At 36.5% G+C, this 20,922-nt stretch overlaps 1 protein-coding gene across 1 annotated transcript in view; it reads left to right on the top strand.

Annotated features, from left to right (window-relative positions):
* Window positions 1-20,922, top strand: part of Znf292 (zinc finger protein 292) — a 92,893-nt gene that overhangs the window by 62,525 nt on the left and 9,446 nt on the right. Inside the window, exons 5-7 of the mRNA XM_005080824.4 lie at window positions 8,202-8,404; window positions 13,869-14,005; window positions 16,738-16,879. Of these exons, the coding sequence (XP_005080881.1) occupies window positions 8,202-8,404; window positions 13,869-14,005; window positions 16,738-16,879 (482 nt within the window). The remainder of the gene's footprint in view (window positions 1-8,201; window positions 8,405-13,868; window positions 14,006-16,737; window positions 16,880-20,922) is intronic.

Raw genomic sequence — 20,922 nt, forward strand, 5'->3', positions numbered from 1 at the left:
CCCCTAACTGTTTGTTTTTTGTTTTGTGTTGTTTTGTTTTTTTAAATAGTGGCACTCAAGCCTCAGCTTCATGTTAGGCAGATAAACTGTAGCTCTGCTTCATCATTAGATTTGTCACATCTTGAACTATTATGCCTCTCAATTTTTGGAATTCAAATATGTGAACACTCAACCTTTTTGCTGTAAAGTTATACTTATCCATCCATAATAGTTTCACTGTCCTAAACAATATCTATACATCACCCATTCATCTTTCTCCCCCAAACCTGACAACTACTGGTCTACTTTCTGCGTGTAGTTTTGCCTTTTCTGTGCAATATTACTAGAGACTTCCATTTGATTTCTTTGACATAACAATATACATTTAACATTTCTCTGTCCTGTGACTTACTAATCCCTTTTTATTATTGGTTCAGATATCATTGTACAAATGTACCATGATTTAACTAAATCTTCATTTTAAGTGGTTTGAACAAAGCTACTGTAAATCTTTATATGTAGGTTTCTGTATAGTTACAAGTTTCCACATGAATTGGAAAAATGCTTAGGAGTTGATTATTGTATCTTGTAAACTATGCTGAGCCTTCTCTGAAACTGCTAAACTGTCTTCCAATGCTTATATGGGATTTTGTATTTTTGTCAGTATTGGGTGAGAACTGTTGGTACACCAGAACTTTCACTCAAAGTTGGATACTTTTGGTGTTTTGGCCATCTTGATAGGCATTATGGATGTACCACATTATTTTAGTTTGCATTTCTGCAGTGGTAGATGGTATCCAGTGTATTTTTTTGACACACATTTACCATCTGTATATCTTTGATGCAGAACCTGTTCAGATCATTGCTATATTTTTTAACTGTATTGTTTACTTTTGGATTTTAGCAGTTGCGAGTTGCATATCCTTCATCAGACTATATGTTTTATGGGTGAGTTCTTTTACTGTGTCTTAGCCTTCCTCCTAACAGTCATTGATAGAGTAGATCTCATCTTTAATAGGGATAGATTCTCAATATTCCCTTTTAGGGATCATGATTTCATTTTCATATAAAAGCTTCATCACCAAATTGAACATCATACAGATTTTTCTTGTGTTTTTCTCTAGATGGCATAGTTTCACATTTTACATCAGGGGTTTTGATCTGTTTTGAGATAATTTATTTAAAAAGTACAACCTATTTGTGTTGAATGAATTCTCCTTTGGCTCTCAGTAGACACTTATGTTCCTGAACAGGCACAAGCCATTCTTAGACCAGTATCCAGGAAATCATCTTCCCTCTGCTGCTTTGCAAATGTACCATTCAGCTTCGTTTTGAGCATGACAGTGTCTATTGGTTTCAGAGTCTTAACACACAATTTCATAGGAGACTAGTTCTCCTTTTATGATCACTAATACCTAACTTTAAACACTGGGCCCTCCCTGGAAGCCTCCCCCTGTTTTAATACTTTACCATTTGATGATTGCAGGTTAGTTTGAGGTTTCAATTTTACTAACATTTTGCATGCTAGTGCATCTTTAGATTTGTTCTTCTTTTGTGTATATCATTTTAAATATCAAACAAAACTTAGGCACACTGAACTCTTCAGCATTTGCCCCTTTGCTTCTCTGTTAAAACAATTTAGTTGCCCTCTTGTTGACCTGTCATCCTTTTATTGAGTCTTAGCCCAGAATCCCCTTTCTTCCTTCGTCAAACTCAATTTTTAAAGCTTAAGGCTTGTCCAAATACTGCCTCCTCCTCTTAGTCCATGACTAGTAACTCTGCCTTAGTGAGATTTCTTTTGCTGTGATAAAACATTATGAACAAAATCACCTTGCGAAGGAAATGTTTATTTCATCTCACAGTCTATGGCCCATCATCTTGGGAAGTTACGCTAGGAACCAAAGGCGGGAGCTGGTGAGAGGCCGTGGAGGGGGCTCCTTACCGACTTCCTCCTCTTGACTTACTCAGCCTGTTTGTTACAGAACCAAGCACCACCACCCCAGGGAGGGCCACTGTGAGCGGGACTTCCCTGCATCAATCAAGAAAATGTATCACAGACCAGTCTGGGGAAGGCATCAGTTGAATTTACCTTTTTCAAAATGACTCTAGCTTGATTCAAGGTGACATAAAACTAGACAGCACTTTCTGCTGTAAACCTCAGTTATCTCTGAGACCAAGCTTTTAAAAGTTCTTTTGAAGTACTATTCAGAAGTAACATGGATGAATTATATGATGGTTTTGTTGTAAAGTTTTGACAGGCTGCTGTACTGGTTACTCTAGAGGTTATATGATTTTACAGTCTTATTAACAATGTATATGGCTCCTGGTTTCTCCTTATTGTCCACAACACTTATTTCTTTTATTAGCCTATTCTACTGTCACGAAGTGGCACATTGTCATTTGGCTCCTATAATTTGTTATGTTGTACATGTTTATTAGGTGTTTGTATACCATCTTTTGAGAAAGATCTACTTACTACATAGCCATTTTAAATGTGAATCTGATTTAAAAGTGTTCTTAATAGTCTGGCTATTAATCTTTTATCACATAAATGATTTGCATATGTTTTCTCCTATCAGTTGCTGCTTTATTGTATTGACTATGTTCTTTGATGTCCAGAAGCTTGAGAAACTCCTGTTTAGATTTTGTTTTCATTGTCTGATCCTTTGGTATAATAGCTAAGAAATAATTTCAAAGTATAATGCCATTAAATTTTTTCATATAATTCATTATAGGAGTGCTATAGTTTTGAGTCTTATATTGATTAGGATCTTTAAACCTTTTAAAGTCAATTTTATAAATAGTACAAGATTAAGGGTCCAACTTCATCCTTTAGCATGGGGTTATCCAGTGTTTCTCGCACTATTTGAAGAAACTTCTTTGTCCATTGAGTTAACTTAGAACACTTTTTGATGATCACTTGACTAGAGGTGGTAGGATTTCTCCTGAATTCTCTTCTGTTGCATGATGTGTGCCTGTTTTTATACCAGTATCCCATTAGAGTTTTTGTTGGGGCTGTAAGGAGATCTACAAGTGGGCATACATTAAAAAAGAAACATTTTCCCTCTGCAAGGACCTCTTCGCTTTCTAATAACTCCCCAGTAAAGGATGGAGAACACTTCCTCCACCTGTCAACAATGTTTTTCAAAATGTGCTATCTGCTAGTGCTTGTTGGTGTGTATGTGTATTATGTGCATGCATGTATGTGTATGTGATGGATATGGGTGGGGGTGGGGGTGGTGTGTGTGTGTGTGTGTGTGTGTGTGTGTGTGTGTGTGTGTGTGTGTGTGTGTGTTTGATTGTGTGTGCACATGTGGAGGCCAGAGGACAATTTTGTGAAGCGTCTTTCTGTCTTTATGTGGGCTTGTAGGTTATCAAACTCAGATCTTGCCAGACTCGCATAGAAGATGCCTTGTCCTGCTGAACTCTTTTGCCAGCTTCAGCCCTTACCCCCTTTGTAGGGTATGTTTGTTTCTTCAGTGGTCTAGCCTGGAAAATTGCCCATATTCCATAAGCGATGCCACACTCTTAGGCCCTAATTGAACTCAGTAGGCGATTGCTTTTTTTTTTTAAGACATGAAAGTAGAAAGACAATGTATTGGAAAGGATTCTAGATGGAGCTGGGGAAGACAATCTGGGAAGGAGTGAATTTGATCAGAATGTTAGATAACATGTATAAAATTATCAGAGTGAATTAAAAAGTTTCACAAACAACAGAAACCACTCCAGTATTCTAGATTCCTTGATGATTATTTTTTGAAGCAGTAAGAATGATGTGGAAGACTAGGAGGTCCTGTGTTGAGGTCAGTGGTGGGTGATGGGAATAGAGGCAAGTGAATATATTTGAAAATGGAGTGGGTATGTTGGTAATATATTCAGGGGAGGTCATTTTTGAGACTGACTTAGGTTTCTAAGTTGAGTACAACTAAAGCAGATATAAGTATGGGGACATTACATTCTGAGGTGTAAATTTTTTTCTTTGGGGATTTTCTAATTTGTTTTTTCTTTTTGAGCATCTCATGATATACCCCAGATGGGCCTGGAACTTGTGTGTAGCCCAGGCTGACCTCTAATACATGGCGGTCTTCCTGCACCAGCCTTCAGTGCTGGGCTTCCAGGGTCAGCCGTCATGTTCAGCAGGGAATTCTTTAGTGTGCTGTCGAGCTTCTGGAGCAGTGGATCAAAGATCAACAAAACAGTTGTTAAATCTGGGCACAGGAACATACACTTAGTGAATTAAGCTGGCTCATTAATGAATTTTTATGGGGAATAATACAAAATCAGTGGGACAAAGTATTTTACATAGAACATAGTATTTGTGTTGTGGTTATTTATCACTTACAAAATATCTTTACTATTTCTTCTTACGTCACCTCCTTTTCTTTCCTTCTCTATGTCTTTCTCCTCTTTCCTTCTTCTTCCTCCTCCTCCTCCCTTTCTGAGACAAGGCCTTTGTAATCCTGTCTGACTTAATTCACCTTCCCCTGCTTCCCAAGTGTGCAGAGTAAAGGTGTGTGTAATTTTTTAACGTTATAAAAGTAATATTTTATGGAAAGAAGACTTTTTAATTAAAATGGTTAAATATCATACACTTAGATTGTCATTTTGTTACTTAGCTTTATTGATAGACTTGAAACCTTCTTGCGTAGATTCAGAGAAAGTAAACAGACTAAACATGGCTACCATTAAAATATTATATTTTTTATGGGGTGAAAGTATGAACAGCATGAAAGAAAGTGAAACTCTTGCTTTATCTAGCTTTCAAAGATAAAGACAGACCATAAAACTTTGCTGAATGTGTGAGCACTAACGCACATTGCTCTTGTGACCCTGCAGCCCTATAAGGAGAAACGTGTCAGATTTTGGAAATGGTGACTGACACAAAGTAGTGAGGGAAAGGGGAGGAATTCCAGAGGAATAGGAAGAGTGTTAGGAGCAGAAGTGACTTTAGCAGCTGAGTTTGAGCGCCAGTATAACCTTCATTTGAAATGTGTTCTTTGGGATCTACAACTCTTTCACTGACTGTTGTAAAGTATAATTTTTCAAATTAGAAGTAGATACAATAATCAGATAGCAGTTTGTCTTTTCTGGTCCTAAAAAAACTTAACATTACAAGTCAGAAAATACATCGTAGTCTTGGTTTTGTCATTAGATGATTTTACTACTTCAGGAAGTTAATCCCTTTCTGTGAGTCTTGGTTACTCATTTTGCCAAATGATAGAGCTACATTGTCATATAAAGTTCCTTCTGCTCTAATATTCTATGCTTCTTAGAAAGTGTTTTATATTTCTTTTAGTATTTTATGTGTGTGTTTTCCTTGTATGTATGCATGCGCTTCACGTGTGTGCCTGTTGCCTGGGGAGGTTAGAAGAGGGCATCACCTTCCCTGGACCTGGCGTTAGTTGTGAGCTACAGGGTGGTGTTGAGCACAGAATACAGGTCTCCCTGAACCAGCTCTCTTGCCTAATATTTATTTTTAATACACTGTTCTAACAAATTATTCTGCACAGGCTGTTATTCTAATGTACATATTCCTGTTTCAGAAACTTTTTAGGGATTATTTAGGAAACGTCATCAATTTTATTAGATACTTACCACTTTGAAATTCTTTCTTTACTACTGTCTTCCAGATTCTAATGATCATGAGTTTCCATGGGAGAATTTGTAATAATTCCCAGACTTTGTATCTATTTAGAGAGAGAGAGAGAGAGAGAGAGAGAGAGAGAGAGAGAGAGAGAGGCTAAAGCTGTGTTTTTCTTACTGTCAGTTACTCATAGTGGAAATAACCTTATTTTAACTATCTTAATAGTTATTTAAAACCTTTAGAGTTTGCTTTGGTAATGAACTAAATTGAAAATATATTGGAATATAAATGTCCTAATTAGATAATATACAATTAAAGAAAGAAATGTATTACATTTATGTCAGGTACTGAGGTACTAGATACTTGAACATCTTATTTATGTGTTCCGGCTTTATAATTACTTTCTAATTCACCGTAAAGATTAAGTGACTCATTTACAGAGGTCTGGGCTAAAGTAAAAGGTTTAAATTTGGAATTCTCTTACTTTTTAAATATTTATGCCTTTAATACTGAAGAATCACAATAATGGTACGTTACAGACATGTCTCTTCCTAGTAGAGCAGAGAAAAAACCAAAAATAAAGGTTCTAGAAGGGAATATAGGATGCTGATAAGGAAGGACCATCTCACAGTTGGGTGTCTGTGTTTCCTCAGACCATTCAAAGAAAGTCACCTCAGGATGTCATTTTAGGCTCTGTCACCGGGAAGGAACAATTTCTGTGAACTGAACCTCTAACTCCATTTGGAAACTTATTATTGGTTACACACAAAGCTTGTATTTGGGTTACAAGCTCCTCAAACCAAAGCCCCTTTGATCTATATGGTCTCTGAAGGGAATCATCACGGCCTGCAACCTTAGTCCTTTTTGTGTCGTATTTGCAGTACCCAGTCATTCAAGTGTGCCGGATAGTCTTGTGACCAAAGCCATGCATGGATGGAAACCCCTTCAGAAAAACAGCTCTATAATGATAGAAAACAGTTCTCTACTATGATTCCTTCAAGGTCTAGGTACCATCAACAAACACTAATACAACTTTACATTCTAATGTTTACTCTAGATACAAAGACTCTACTAGATTCCCATTGCATACATCTTCCATGAATATGTCAGTTTGCTCCTAGAAGTTCTAAAGGCGTCAAGCTAGCCATCAAGAAATAAATCTTTAAACATGAGTTTTATTCAGGTACAGACAACTTAGGAAAGTGTTTAAATTCATAATTGTTGCCCAGCATAATGACTCAAGTCTTTAATCCTAGCACTCAGGAGGCAGAGGTAGGTGAATCTCTGAGTTCCAAGCCAGCCTGGTCTACAAAGTGAGTTTCAGGACAACCACAGTTGTTACACAGAGACTCCCTGTCTTGAAAAAAAAAAAAAAACAAAAAGCAAAAACAAAAAACCATACATTGTTAAATTCTCCTTCACAGATACAAATGACTGTTGTAGAGAACAAAAAGAGCACAGATTTGAACAAAATAGAAATATATTGTACATAGGTATCTTAGCCATACATTGAAATAAGTAAAATCCCAAATACATGGAAGGATTTGTTCTCTCCAGACTTTCCCCATTCTGGTTTTTTTTTTTTTGCATACTTTTATTTAATTTGAGACCTCTATTTAAAAGATGGACTTCCCCTTTGCAAAGATTTAATATATTGTCAATGTTGAACAAAGTATTAGTTGAATTTCTTCTTCTTTTTTTTTTTTTGCTTTTACGAGACAGGGTTTCTCTGTATTGTTTTGGAGACTGCTGGTCCAGCCCAGCCTCGAACTCACAGAGATCCGCCTGCCTCTGCCTCTGCCTCTGCTGAGATTAAAGGCGTGTGCCACCACCTCCCGGCTTAGTTGAATTTCTTATGCTAGATTATCAAGTACACTTTATTATTATCCAGATAATTGTGTGGTGCTCTGACTTGTTTAAGAAGAAGTATACTGGGAAGCATAATTTATTGTGATTTTAAAAGAATTCGAGGCAAATATTTGTATAATCAAGATTAAATAAACTTTAATCTGGAGGCAGAGACAGGAGGATTTCCTTGAATTCAAGGCCTGCCTGATTTGCATAGTAAGTTCCAAACCTGCCAGGGCTATTTAGTGAGATCCTGTCTCTACCAGTGCCCCTCACCCCACCCCCAAAACACACTGGGTTTCTTTAACCCCTTCTCAATGGAGCTTAGAATGAAAACATTCCCTGTAACTCAAAGTTGACAAGCCTGAGGCGGAGGTGGGAGGGGACCTCACACCTTTTATCCCAGCACTCAGGAGGCATTGCAGGTGGGTCTCTGAGTTTGAGGCCCAAGTTGGTCTACAGAACTAGTTCCCATACAGCAAAAGCTACACAAAGAAACCCTGTCTTAAAAACCAAACAAATGAACAAAAGTTGACAAGCCTAGTATGGCATCATGTTCCTGTAACTGAGACACAGCCGGAGTTCAGGATAGCCTGTTTCAGGGGGTTGGGTGGGCAGTATGGCCTCCTCTTAGAAAGTCAAGTATTATGTGATATCTTCACCGACAGTAATGGAAAATTGCCAAAAGGGAAAAGTTTTAGTTTCTTGTGTTTTTTTAATTGCTTCTAAGTATTTGTATTACAGATGAATTACCAAATGTTAATAATTTATTATGTTTTGTCTTTTTAAGTGAATGAATTTTTAGCTTTTGAGGGTCCCATCTTGTTGGATATGAGAATTAAACATCTAATCAAAACAAATCAGTTAAATCAAGCAACTGCTCTAGCAAAGCTGTGTTCCGAGCACCCAGAGATTGGTACAAAAGGTAGTTTTAAGCAGACTTACCTTGTCTGTCTTTGCACGTCATCACCAAATGAAAAGCTGATGGAAGAGGTGAGTATATTTTTTTGTTAGTAATTATTTTTTAAAGTGGATAAGTTATTTCTAATTAGATATAGAGTAGAATGTTTTGGACTTCCTTGATTGTAAGTAGTGGAGCACTTTTGTGTGTCTTATAGTAGGTATGCTCCTAGGTAAGGGCTCTTTGACGCTAAGCTGCTTTCAGAGTCTCATGTGACAGATTGGACCCTCTAATTTAAATAATGTGCATCATCTGTTTTGACTAAACTAAATATGGTGTCTTCTAAATGTCATGTCAATTTTTGGCAGTATTTATGCCATAAGCTCATTTTTATTTGATATCAGGATAACTAAGAATATTTTTAGCTAATTTAATTTAACAAGAAGAGTAATCCTAGGTAGAAATTATATAAATTATCTTTGTATATGCAGACTATATGTAAATAAACATACAATGTTATATAATAAAATATACCACTCAGAAATGAAATGTTATTTGTATATTTAGTGTAAATGCATATTTTTTATATAATTCTATTTTAACTTAGTTTGGCATAAAGTCTAGAATTTGCACAAAAACCTGGAAGTATAATTATTGCTGAAAGGAAATTCTAAATTTTTGTGCACCCAATTTTATAATTAAAAGTTGAGATAGCAATTTATGTTTAAAGAATTTAGATAAAATTAGTGTGTTTGAACTATAAATGTTCATGGTATAGTACTCTATGAGCACTGTTTTCGAGGGTCTTACATCTCTCCTGTATAAGAGCAGTAAAAAGAAAATAAAGGTATTGTGGAGGTCTGGTATAGATGGGGCAGCTTATCTCCATCTTTACTGAGGAGCTACTAGCAGTGTGTAATTGCTGAAAAGGACCATGGTGGAGGCAGTGCTCATCAAATCCTAAGCTTCAGTAAATGGCCCCGCTCGCTCATACACATGGGCAGCACTCACTGTTTGTTTTTAAGAATAAGGGAATTGGAGAAGGGAGATGAAGGTAGTCATGATCATTTTTCATTGTCTACTGATAGTAAATTCTCAAGAGTTAAGGACCTTTTTATGATTACATGTTCAAGGACTTGATTTGTTAAAAAGGAAGACTGAAATACAAGATGGAGAACACAGTTACCAAACATATCCTATGTACAGTTCCTAGCAGACAGAGAAGCCTGTAGAGTTCAGAACATGGCTGCCTTGGAGGTGAATGCCCGCATGAGGGTAGAGATCGTCTGTCTGTAATGTTTATGTGCTTTTTCTTGTGAATGCAAAATTAAGAAGCTAGATGATAGATAAGCTTCGTGGACTTGGTGAGATATTAGAAAAATTAGGAAAAGTGCTTCCAGCCAGTTTCTACGCTGGATGAAGTGAAACATAGGCTCCCAGTCTTGAACATTATTCTATTAGTTTAGACATTGTCCAGGCTATAACTATTTATATTTACTGTTTCTTTTATTTTTACAGACGGTTTGCGTTTTTCAATTCCATATATGAGAGCAAATTTAGAACTTAAGCTTTCTAATTAGTTGAAAATGACAACAGGCAAATATAAAAATCTCTCGTAATAGCCTTTGAATTGTGTGTGGCATTAAGTGTACAGTGTGTTCTATACGGTGGGTAGGAGGGGTGGACAGCAAAGAGGTGTAGTCGCTGCACTAAAGAAGCTTGTTAATGGAGAGCTGATGAAGCGCTTATTAGATTACCTTTGAAGTTGAAGACTGAGTTTGTATCTCGAAAACTGTGTTTCTAGATCTTTAAATAACCAGATCTTGAAATACTCATCTCATGCTCCCCTTTGGTGTAATTCCTCAGAGTTAAGAAGCAGCAGCTCAGCCTGCTCGAAAACATCCTCGAGAAAGATTCTCTGGGCACCCTAGGTGGCGCTGACGTTGTGCAGTGATACTATTCTCCTTTTCTTTGTTAGGCACAAATAATTTACTGTTTTTTCTTCTTCTTCTTCTTGTTCTTAAGCATGGCTCACTAAGATCTATGTCCTCCATCCAAGGAAAAATGTCAGTCACAGTGATCAAGTTTCAGGGTCTATGTGTGTGGATATATCCTTGTTAAACAGGCCTTTTCTGAGAAATAGATTGCTTTTGTGATATTTGTTAGAAACATATTGACACTTGTTATTTGTTGTCTCATAGGAGGAGAATATTTTGAAATTGATTTGTCAACCATGCATATTATTTCTGCTACAAGGGAAAAGTAGTCATGTCACCTATACCTTGAAACTTTCCAAGAGATATTGCCCCCACTTAGGGATTGTGTTCACAAATATGTTCTATACTCTACATCTCTCACACGCTTTTTGTTTGTTTTCTTTTGCTTGGTGTAAGATTTGAGTTTTAAAAGTATGTTCCCTAGGAAATATGGGTTGGATTTAATTAAGAGTCAGATGTGACCTGGACTGATAGTCCTGAGGAAATTCTTGTCTGTGTGAGTCAATAGGCGAGAAATTAACTAATTCTCAGTAGTAATAGCACTGTTCCTGGTAGATGTCAGACTTAGGGGTGTTAGAAAGAGATGTTTATCTGGCTTCTCTTCAAATAATGAGCTTTTCTTGAATTCTTGGCATATGTAGTAGAAAGAGATGGTAGCATTAGATTTGCATCCAATTTTTAGTTGATTTTATCTTTAGAATAAACATATAAGGGTTTATTTGTTTTTTGCCTTCTTATTTTCTCTCTAATCTCTTTTTCCCACTTCGCTTTCGCTGGGTGGGAGAGTGTGGGTGACGTGCTTGTGGGTAAAGGTTCTATTAGGCTGTGTGCAACAGCAAACAGTAGCCTCTGTCTCAAGGTAGAAGATGAAGACAGACACACCCAAGGAAGACCACTTCCACATCACACATGCCAACACCCACACACACATATTATTCAGGGAAAAAAATAAGTCAATATATGTGCCCCCTGAAAAATTCCTTCTTTGTTGTCACTGGAGATTGCTCTTTTAGAAATATTTGCTAGTTGTATGGTTTATGTTCTTTTAGGTATGATGACAGGTTTACCATTAAAATTCTTTTCTGTATGAAACATCTTACTTTGATAAACAAACTCTGTAGTCTTGAAGCTTTTAAAATATAATTAGTACTAATATATTAAATATAATTTGTAACATGAAATACTACTTAAATATTTTGTACTTTTATTAAGAAGTACAAACCATATGAAAACAAAAATAGTATTTACATTCTGCTTTATAAGAGAATTCAGCATAGAGATCTTTAACAAATAGATCATTCTGTTTGGTTTTAATTTTTTCTGGCATTTGAAATTTTGCTCATTCTTTAAAATAGAGCATATAGGGTAATATATTGATAATCTCTGAATTATATTGTTTTGGAGTTTTAAAACAATCATTGTTCAAAGGTTATATTTTACTTCTACAACTTTAATCCATTCAATCATTAACTTAAATATAGTTTCACTATATTTGTATATATTTAAATCTGCATTTTTTTAAAGAGGTCACCTCCTGGCAAATCAGGAATATGAAATCTAAGTTAATAAAATTTAATATCTAGCCAACAACTACAACAAAAACTAAGTTTGAGCAAAGGTGTAATCTACAAAAGCCTCTAAATCAGAGTTTAATCCCTGGAAGCTATGAAAAATGGAAAGGAGAGAAGCTATATTACTAGTGGACAGCATATACTCCCCCACACTAGTAGTAATAATACTAATATCTTTTAATTAAAAAGTATTTGTATATGTTGAGGATACTATGATTCAGTTGGTATAATGTATGCATATACACATATGTGTGTATATGTATGGTGTATATGTGTATATATATATGAATAAGCTTGTTTTTTTGGGGGTTTTTTTTGGTTTTTCGAGACAGGGTTTCTCTGTGGCTTTGGAGGCTGTCCTGGAACTCCCTCTGTAGACCAGGCTGGTCTCGAACTCACAGAGATCCGCCTGCCTCTGCCTCCCAAGTGCTGGGATTAAAGGCATGCGCCACCAATGCCCGGCTATGAATAAGCTTGTTAATAAAGCATATACTTTAAATATTAAGAGGTAATTTAATGGAGATAATTTCATTGGGGAAATCATACATTTGAGCTTTCAACAGGAATCACAGGTTTTTAAACGAAGCAATCATGTGACTCAAATAAGTCATACTTTCAAGAGATAGAGGTTTTTAAAAACTTGAACAAATAAAAAACAATATTTAGCACTATTGTACTTCAGCATGCTTAGATCTGTGGAGTTCTGAGATGAGGACAGACTGAATTTAAGGCTGTATTGAAGTCATGACTCTGCCAATAAATTTATAATTTCAAGTAGTTTAGACCTCTTTGTGCACCCATAATCAGCAAATCTGAGGTCTGAATTTTCTCTAAATCTGTAGCTTTTTGAACACAGACATAACCACCAATGAAAAATTCCACATCTGCTATCATGTGATGGGTCACCGCGAGACTCGGGTACATTATAGATACTACATGGGATAATGATCTCCAGTCAGTGTGTTTAAGATGTGAAAAGAAATCTTATATTCAGATTTGGATCCCAAACCCAGTATCTCATTGTACATATGCAAATAATTTTAAAAATATGAAAGGTAATGCATATCTGGTTCCAAGCAATTTTAATTTAAGCGACATTCAGCCTGTGGTAGTACCTCTCCAGCAAGCTCTTGTGTCGATTATCCATGTTAGTTCTGAAGGAGCTGGCCTCATTAAAGAGTTTGCTCACATTACTGTTATCAACATGTTAGGAAAATGTTTTAAAAACTTGCATTTGTCTGGCTGACATTTGTCATCATGAATGCATATTAGAGTAATTATTTAACATTAACAAAACTCTTATAAAAGATAATGTAGTAAAATGACAAGAATTTAGGTATTTGATGTCAGTCGGATATGGTTTGTTTTGATTTGGGGGTCTAGTTCTTAATTGTCATAAGCAAATTACATAATTTCTTAGGTATATAAAATGTTATGCTTTCTAGTGCTAAAATTATAATTAAATTACATACGTGAAATGTTTGACATTGTATTTAATTTATTGTAGTTTTTTAGTTCCTTTTTTTGTTGTTGTTGGACTGTGTAAATAGGATCACTTACAGATAAGATGTGTTGGAGTGGAAAAGCAGTCACTGTGTGGGCTACCAGGAGGCAGTCCTCAGACCCACAGTCCTGATTCAGCACCCCTAGGGGATTTCATGTGTTTGAACACAAGCAGTTTAGGCTTCAGTCAGACCCAGCTACTAATTTCATAACACTACTTATTTACTGAACATTCATACTTTCCCGAATATAGTTGGTATCCTGTGTTTCTTAATAATTTTCTTTCAGAATGCTATAGTAATTTTTATTGGTTAAAAAGAGGATTTCTTTGAACAAACTAGCCAAGTCTTTATCTCAATTATAATTTGATTATATATAAGTTAGTAACATTTTACTGATGAAATTTTGTGTTGTCAAATGAAAAAATTAAATATGTTGCTACTTAAATTAAATATATGGCCTATTTATGTTTCCTTTTTCTATAGATTTCGGAAGTTGATTGCAAAGATGCATTAGAAATGATCTGCAATTTAGAATCTGAAGGCGACGAGAAAAGCGCCCTTGTTTTATGTACTGCCTTTTTATCACGGCAGCTGCAGCAAGGAGACATGTACTGCGCTTGGTGAGTTGCTTTTCTCTTTTAAAGGAATTTCACTAAATATGAAAACAGACGTCAGGTAGAGTGGTGCACACATACAGTCCCATTACTCTAAGGGCAGAGGCAGGTTGATCTCTATGAGTTGCAGTATAGCCTGGTCTACATAGTGAGTTACAGGCCAACGAAGACCGCATAGTGAGACCCTGTCTAAAAAGGAAACAAAAACAATTAAAAGAATACAAAGTAGATTTTAAGAATTTATATAATTTAGAAGTCTTTAAGGACCATTTTCTCTTACCAGGACACAAAGTATATTTTCAAGTATTAAAATCTGTGCAAACAGATTATCAAATAGTTCATACTTTAATTTTAGAAAGTGTGTGCAAAGTACAATGCAATTAAAAAGGTTTACTTTATCAGAAGTTACTTATTTCAACGTGTTTTTACCATCCTGAGATTAAGTATATGTTTTTCATCTACATATTAATCTATTTTGAGTTACTTAGCACTAATGTGTGGAAGTGTAATTTATTTCATAGCTCTAGAGGTCACTCCTCTTTGCTGACTTCTTGGTGTTCTCTTTTAGTGCATGCTTCCTGATCTGGTACAGTCCCAAAACTTGTTATAATATCCCTTTTGGTGGCTGCAACTTATATTGGCTCCTGTTGACTTAAAACTTGATTGGGGGCCGGGTGGTGGTGGCGCACGCCTTTAATCCCAGCACTCGGGAGGCAGAGGCAGGCGGATCTCTGTGAGTTCGAGGCCAGGCTGGACCGACAGCCTCCAAAACAATACAGAGAAACCCTGTCTCGTAAAAACCAAAAAAAAAAAAAAAAAAAAGAAAAAGAAAAAGAAAACTTGATTGGGGGAAGGGCCGGTGGGAGCTGGGTTGGGGTGCAGAAGAGGTGTGGGAGGGAGAACTGTGGTTGGAATGTAAAATGAAACTGAAAAATGGCGGAAAAAAATGCCGGTGATTCCAGCCTTACATTAGTGTTATCTGAGACTATTGTTCACACTCGGTGGCATTATTGGTCTTTGAAGAAAATTTGGCTTGTAACATTCTGGCATTTAAGACTATTTGCTCGGCAATATATGGCATGTTATGAATGTAAAATAGGCAAGGTGAATAAATGCTTTGTAATCAAATACATTTAAGTTGCTGCTTGTTGTGAATAAAAGTTAAATCTTTAATACAGAGGGGACTGCTCTAAAAGTCACGGGTGACTACCTGGTATTTATCAAGGATAAGCAGATTTGGGGGCATAAGATAATGTGGAAGTCAGTGATAACTAGGGGATCATTGTGACATTGATTTAAAAAGACATCAAAGTGGATTTTATATGATACACAGATGCAGTCTGTTACCAACTCTCAAGAGCAACATGAAATACGTCATGTTTAAAAAATAGTTTAAATGCAGTTGGGAGTTTGGAAGATGCCTAGAGAGGACAACACAGCAGAAAGTGAGCGGGATTGCAGAGCTTAGACAAACACCAGAAAGCCAGTGAATAATCCAACTAGGAAGCTCCGAAGGCTTCCTCATGTTTCTGGCACAAGGTGATAGAAGTGTAAAAGAAACATAGTTATCAGTTTCAAGTATAACAAGTTGAGGAGGGCCTTTGGGTCAGTGATAATGATGCATTCAAGGAGAAAGATGGTGAAATGGGAAGAATGGCAGATACGATTTTCATACATGGTCACTCATTGCTTAGAGATAGGATGCATCCTGAGAAATGTGTGGTTTGAAATCATTTGTCATTGAGGAGGCTGCAGTGGTGTGCCTCACTAAGACGGATAATGTTATGGATCCAGTCAAACTGTATGTGGCCTGCTGTTAGTTGAAATGTTGTTATAGGATTCATGACTACTAAGGTTCAGGTCTTGAAGATTCAAAATAGATGAGGCTTATAAAGAACTAGGTGAATGTGGCCAAATTTTACAGGCAGATCTTGAGGTCCTCGATAGATGTTAAAATCCAGTAAGTGAGCAGTTCTGTGAGCAGTGAAGAGGACAGAGTTATAAGGAGCTGGAAACTGAAGAAAACATTAGCAGAAGCTGGCATTGGAGAACATTTGCTGAAAATGTTGAAGCAGGAGGAAGTAAATGAAGGGTGGAAGAGAAATTGATACAGTGAGCATATTTACCATTTTATTTTCTGTGAATACATTATTGCATTTAGATAAGCTTAAATTATAACTATTTTTAAATTTTGTTTATATTTAACCTTTATGGCACAGACGCATGTTTCCCTTATGGGATCTGTGCCATTATTCCTCTTTGTTCATCTAATAATAATATTAAAGATAGATTTTAGCTTAGAAGATCTATGCTTTATGGGGTGATAGTGTAAGTTTCTATCACTGAGGTACACTTCTACTCCTAGATGAGGGTCTTTTTAATCCTTATGCCTTGTTTAGGTATTATGCACATTCTTTGTATTTTTATATTGCATAGTTCAAAGTCCAAATGTGACTCAAAGGTTCTCATTATATAACTTTTTGAAGTGTTAGATATTTTCTTACTAAAAGACTGAGACTCTGAGATTGAAAAATACTATCAGTAAAGTAAAAAACTGCATCTGATTTCTATTTGGTCTTCAGAAATTCAGGGTATAGACTTGTTTTGCATTTGGGCATAATTCTATTCATACAATTAGAATCTGAAGTCAGTTTTAATTTCAAATGTAATGGCTGGGTTGACATACTCCATGATTATTGCATTACTCCTGCTTATCCTTCAAACTTTTTTTTTTAAAGGGAACTCACTCTGTTTTGGAGTAAATTACAACAGAGGGTAGAACCATCAATACAAGTGTACCTTGAGAGGTGCCGTCAACTTTCTTTGTTAACGAAGACTGTATATCACATTTTCTTTCTGATTAAAGTCATTAATTCAGAGGTAAGAATAATCAAGGTATCTTCCACTAATTTAAACTGTATAAATCATCTTTAATAAGTTCTTAACTTTTGTTATTTTGACACTTCTTCCAATGATCTTCCCTTCCTTCCTGCCTTCCTGCCTTCCTGCCTTCCTTCCTTCCTTCCTTCCTTCCTTCCTTCCTTCCTTCCTTCCTTCCTTCCTTCTTTCATTTTGGTGCTTTGGTCCTTGATTTTTCATATTAATCTTTTGAAATATTTCATCCAGAGAAGCCTAAAATGCTGTGGCCCAGCCTTGGCCCAGGTTCAGGGAGGGGCTGTTGGTGCAAGGAAAAATCCCAATTTAAACAGAGTTTTTTCTTACCAGGGTTACATGAACAGCTTTATTATTGGCTCCCATTTTTTTTACTTTTAAGAAAGACATCATGTTTAAGGAATACATCATAATCATTATTAAAGCCCTGTTGTTCCCCTTTATGCTTCCCTAAATATACTTTCCCACCGTTTCCATAACCTTATTCTTGCAGGCTTAACTAAATACGAGGCAGATATATCATGCTTTCATAACACTATGTCAGCTGGCTGCCACTTGCGGCTGTAAAGTTAAACAGTAATGGACATGGGCACAATGCTTTAAAGACAACAATATTCAAACCCAGACACTGTTTTTCATGTCTGCAAGATAAGCTTTTATATAGTTCCCTTTCTACAAGAGCATCCCATGTACCAATCTCTCTATAAAAGGCAGACTTGGATAAGGCACTCTTTTTCTATCCCCTATACCATACTTCTTCCACCAGTATAAGCTCCTGTGTATGGTACAGATGGGTCTTTCCATTCCATATTTTACATTGCATTCTTTTCTGCAACCCTGGTGCAGTTCTGAGACCTGGTCTCACAGGCTGCAGTGAAGCTCATTCGAAACAAAAGACGTCCTCCTACCATCGTGTAATACTTGTCTTTTTTTCTTCAGTGTCCTAGTGTGTGTCACACACTGCTTTGGTAGTTTAGCTCTATGGAAGTTTAGAAAGTGTGAAAAGGAATATGGAAATCATTCTGTTGCTGACAGTAGGTCATCATATATTGTCTGAAAAACTGCTATAAAACAACCACAAATATTTGATAAAATATTTATCATTGAGTTTACACAAACATTAAGAAAATACCTTCTAGGATTCAACATAAAACAAAAACAAAAAACTAATAACTGTAGCAAGAAGCTTGAACTAGGAAGGGGCTAAACTGTAGATCAGTTGGTAGAGTCCTTGCCCTAGCATTCAGTGAGCCCTGGGTTTGATCTCCAGCACCATGTAGATTGGAAGTGGTAAGAAGTCTATTTAACGTAGATTCGGGGGCTGGACTGTGGCATGGATGCAGAAGCAGGTACGCAATTGCTTTGAAAGGACACATACATCCATACAAGATTCTCATTAAAAGCTCTGCTTAGGGTGAGCTCATCATCAAGGCTTACAAATTATGTGACCCAACCCCACACCCTTGTTTCTACATGATGGTTGTTTTGTCTTTGACACTTAGTCTCATATAGCCCAAGCTGACCTTGAACTCCCTATGTAGTCAAGGATGACCTTAGACTGTCTTCTGTGCATAAGTATTAGCAGGTAGGAGGGTAGAATTAAATGCAAGCATAAAACCATAAACTGCATATAAAGACTTGAACTAAAAGGCCTGAAATAATTTCGCCATAGTAGAATTGGGGCTAGAGCAAAGGCTCAGAGGTGAATAGCACATACTGTTCTTGTGGATGACCTACGCTAGGTTCCCAACACCCATATAAGAAATTGATAGGGGCCGAGAGAGATGACTCGGTGGTTAAGAGCACCTTTGATTTGATTCCCAGCACCCAACTAGCAGCTTTCAACCATCTGTATGTAAATCTAGTTTCAGGAACTGATACATACCCTCTTCGGGCCACCAAAACATCAGGCGCATATGGAGAAAAATAAATTTAAAAAGAACACTAAAAAGAATAACTAGATTAATTTGTCTAGTATGAATAATGTAAGTGTGAATAAATCTATAAAAAATACTGAAAAGGCACAAACTAGTAAAGCATGAATGACACTATCTTAGTTTGGGGTTCTATTGCTGTGAAGAGACACCATGACCATGGCAACTCTTAAAAGGGAAAATATGTAGTTGGAGCTAGCTTACAATTCAGAGTTTAGTCCATCATGATCATGGTGGGACATGACTGCATGTAGGCAGACATGGTCTGAAGCAGTAGCTAAGAGTCTACATCTTGAGGCAACAGGAAGTGGTCTGAGACACTGGGTAGTATGTTGAGCATATATGAGGCTTCAAAGCCCACCTCCACAGTGACACTTCCTCTAACAAAACCACACCTAATAGCGCCATTCACATTGAGCGTATGAGGGCCAATTACATCCAGACTACCACATTATAAAACAATGACACTATTTAAATGGCCAGATTTTAAATGAGTCAGAACTTTTCGAAATGCAGAAACATAGTAGAAAATTTAAAAAACATCGTAGGTAGAGCACAGAGGTTATATGCAGGTGAAGAAACTGACACGCAGATGCGGCATATTTGAGCCCACACATTTACCAAAGAGATCAGGGTCTTGTCACTGAGCTCTACTCTTAGCTTGTGTTATTGATTGTTGTTGTTTTGTGTTTTTTTGTTTGTTTGTTTGTTTGTTTTTTACGGTAACTTGTATAGGAATTCACCTCATTTCTATTTAAATGTATACAGAAGACATCTCCTAAAAGTATTATCATTGTATAGAGCCTAAAAATTGAATGACAATGGGTTATTTTAATTATGTACAAATTCTTTTGAAAAGTGAAATAAAAAATAAATAAAATCCACCACTCCATCCTCTTTTAAAAGTTCCTTTTATCACCTGTATTCGGTCATTAAGTCTTAAATATATTTTTATATTTATTTTGTCCTGAATAATTTCTCTTTCAGGAATGTAAACAAATCATATTTTTCTGTTTTCCAGCTCTTCCTCTCTATGTCAGCCTTGCTAACTCTTTATTTTTCATGTTATATAATATGGTACTGAAGGACCAAAAATTGAAATTAATAAAAGTTTAAAAACTTAGGCCCTAAAAAAGGAACTTCTAATGACTGGGAATGCTGTGGCTGGTCCCTGAGCCCCACTCTCAGAGAAGGGGAGGTGACCCTCCACCACGTGGGCCAACATTCCTGTCTCTGCTAATTGCTGGTCATAAGGTTGTAAAGATCCCTTGGCCCAGGGGATAACTGACAGACCCTGTGCCCTGTCTTATCTTACTCAAATGTATCTTGCTTAAAATATATAGTTAATTGCTTTACTCTGTACTTTGTGTGACCTTAAGTAACCATGGAAACTCTGAAATTTGTGACCTTCAACCTTATGATCTTCCCCTTTAAAAGCTTTTCTTTATGGCTGGTTGGCATCTCATTTCCCCGCCATGGAGTGAGATCCAAGCTGGCCAGCTTGAACAATAAAAAGAAGCCTTTGCTTTTGCATCAGAAGTGTTGACTTATTGGGTTGGTCTCTGGGCCTTCACTGGCACAACAGTATCACAGTTAAAAGTTAAAAATAATCTGAAATAGGGCAGTAAGTTTCCTAGGATATTACTGTGTAGTTTTCGTAGTCAGCTTGTGTTAATAACTGTCTAACTTAGTCAACAGCATGGGAACTAGAAGTCAGGTTAGCTAGGTGTCAATCTTGTCTCACTACTAACTACTCTGATGAACTAAACCACTGTGGGCTTCAATTAAACTCAATTTCATTTTAATTTCTCAATTAAAGTCAAAGGAATGGGGTAAAAGTGACTTCACCTTTATCCTTACTCCTTCCTTGTAAGGAGGCTGGGTTGCTAGGCCTCCTGTTGGGAAAATTTAGACTAGAGCCTCTCTATCCGTGATGACAGCCATAGTTTATTTGCACCCTGGGCTTTCATAGTAATATAACAAGGGCAGTAGAATGTTCTCACATCATATAAACAGTTCTGTTGGCAGTGCATTTTGATTAATTGAGGCAGGATTTCATATAACCCAGGATGACCTAGAACTTGATATGCAGGTAAA

Source organism: Mesocricetus auratus, unplaced genomic scaffold, assembly GCF_017639785.1.
Source record: "Mesocricetus auratus isolate SY011 unplaced genomic scaffold, BCM_Maur_2.0 Super-Scaffold_6730, whole genome shotgun sequence".
NCBI lineage: Eukaryota > Metazoa > Chordata > Mammalia > Rodentia > Cricetidae > Mesocricetus > Mesocricetus auratus.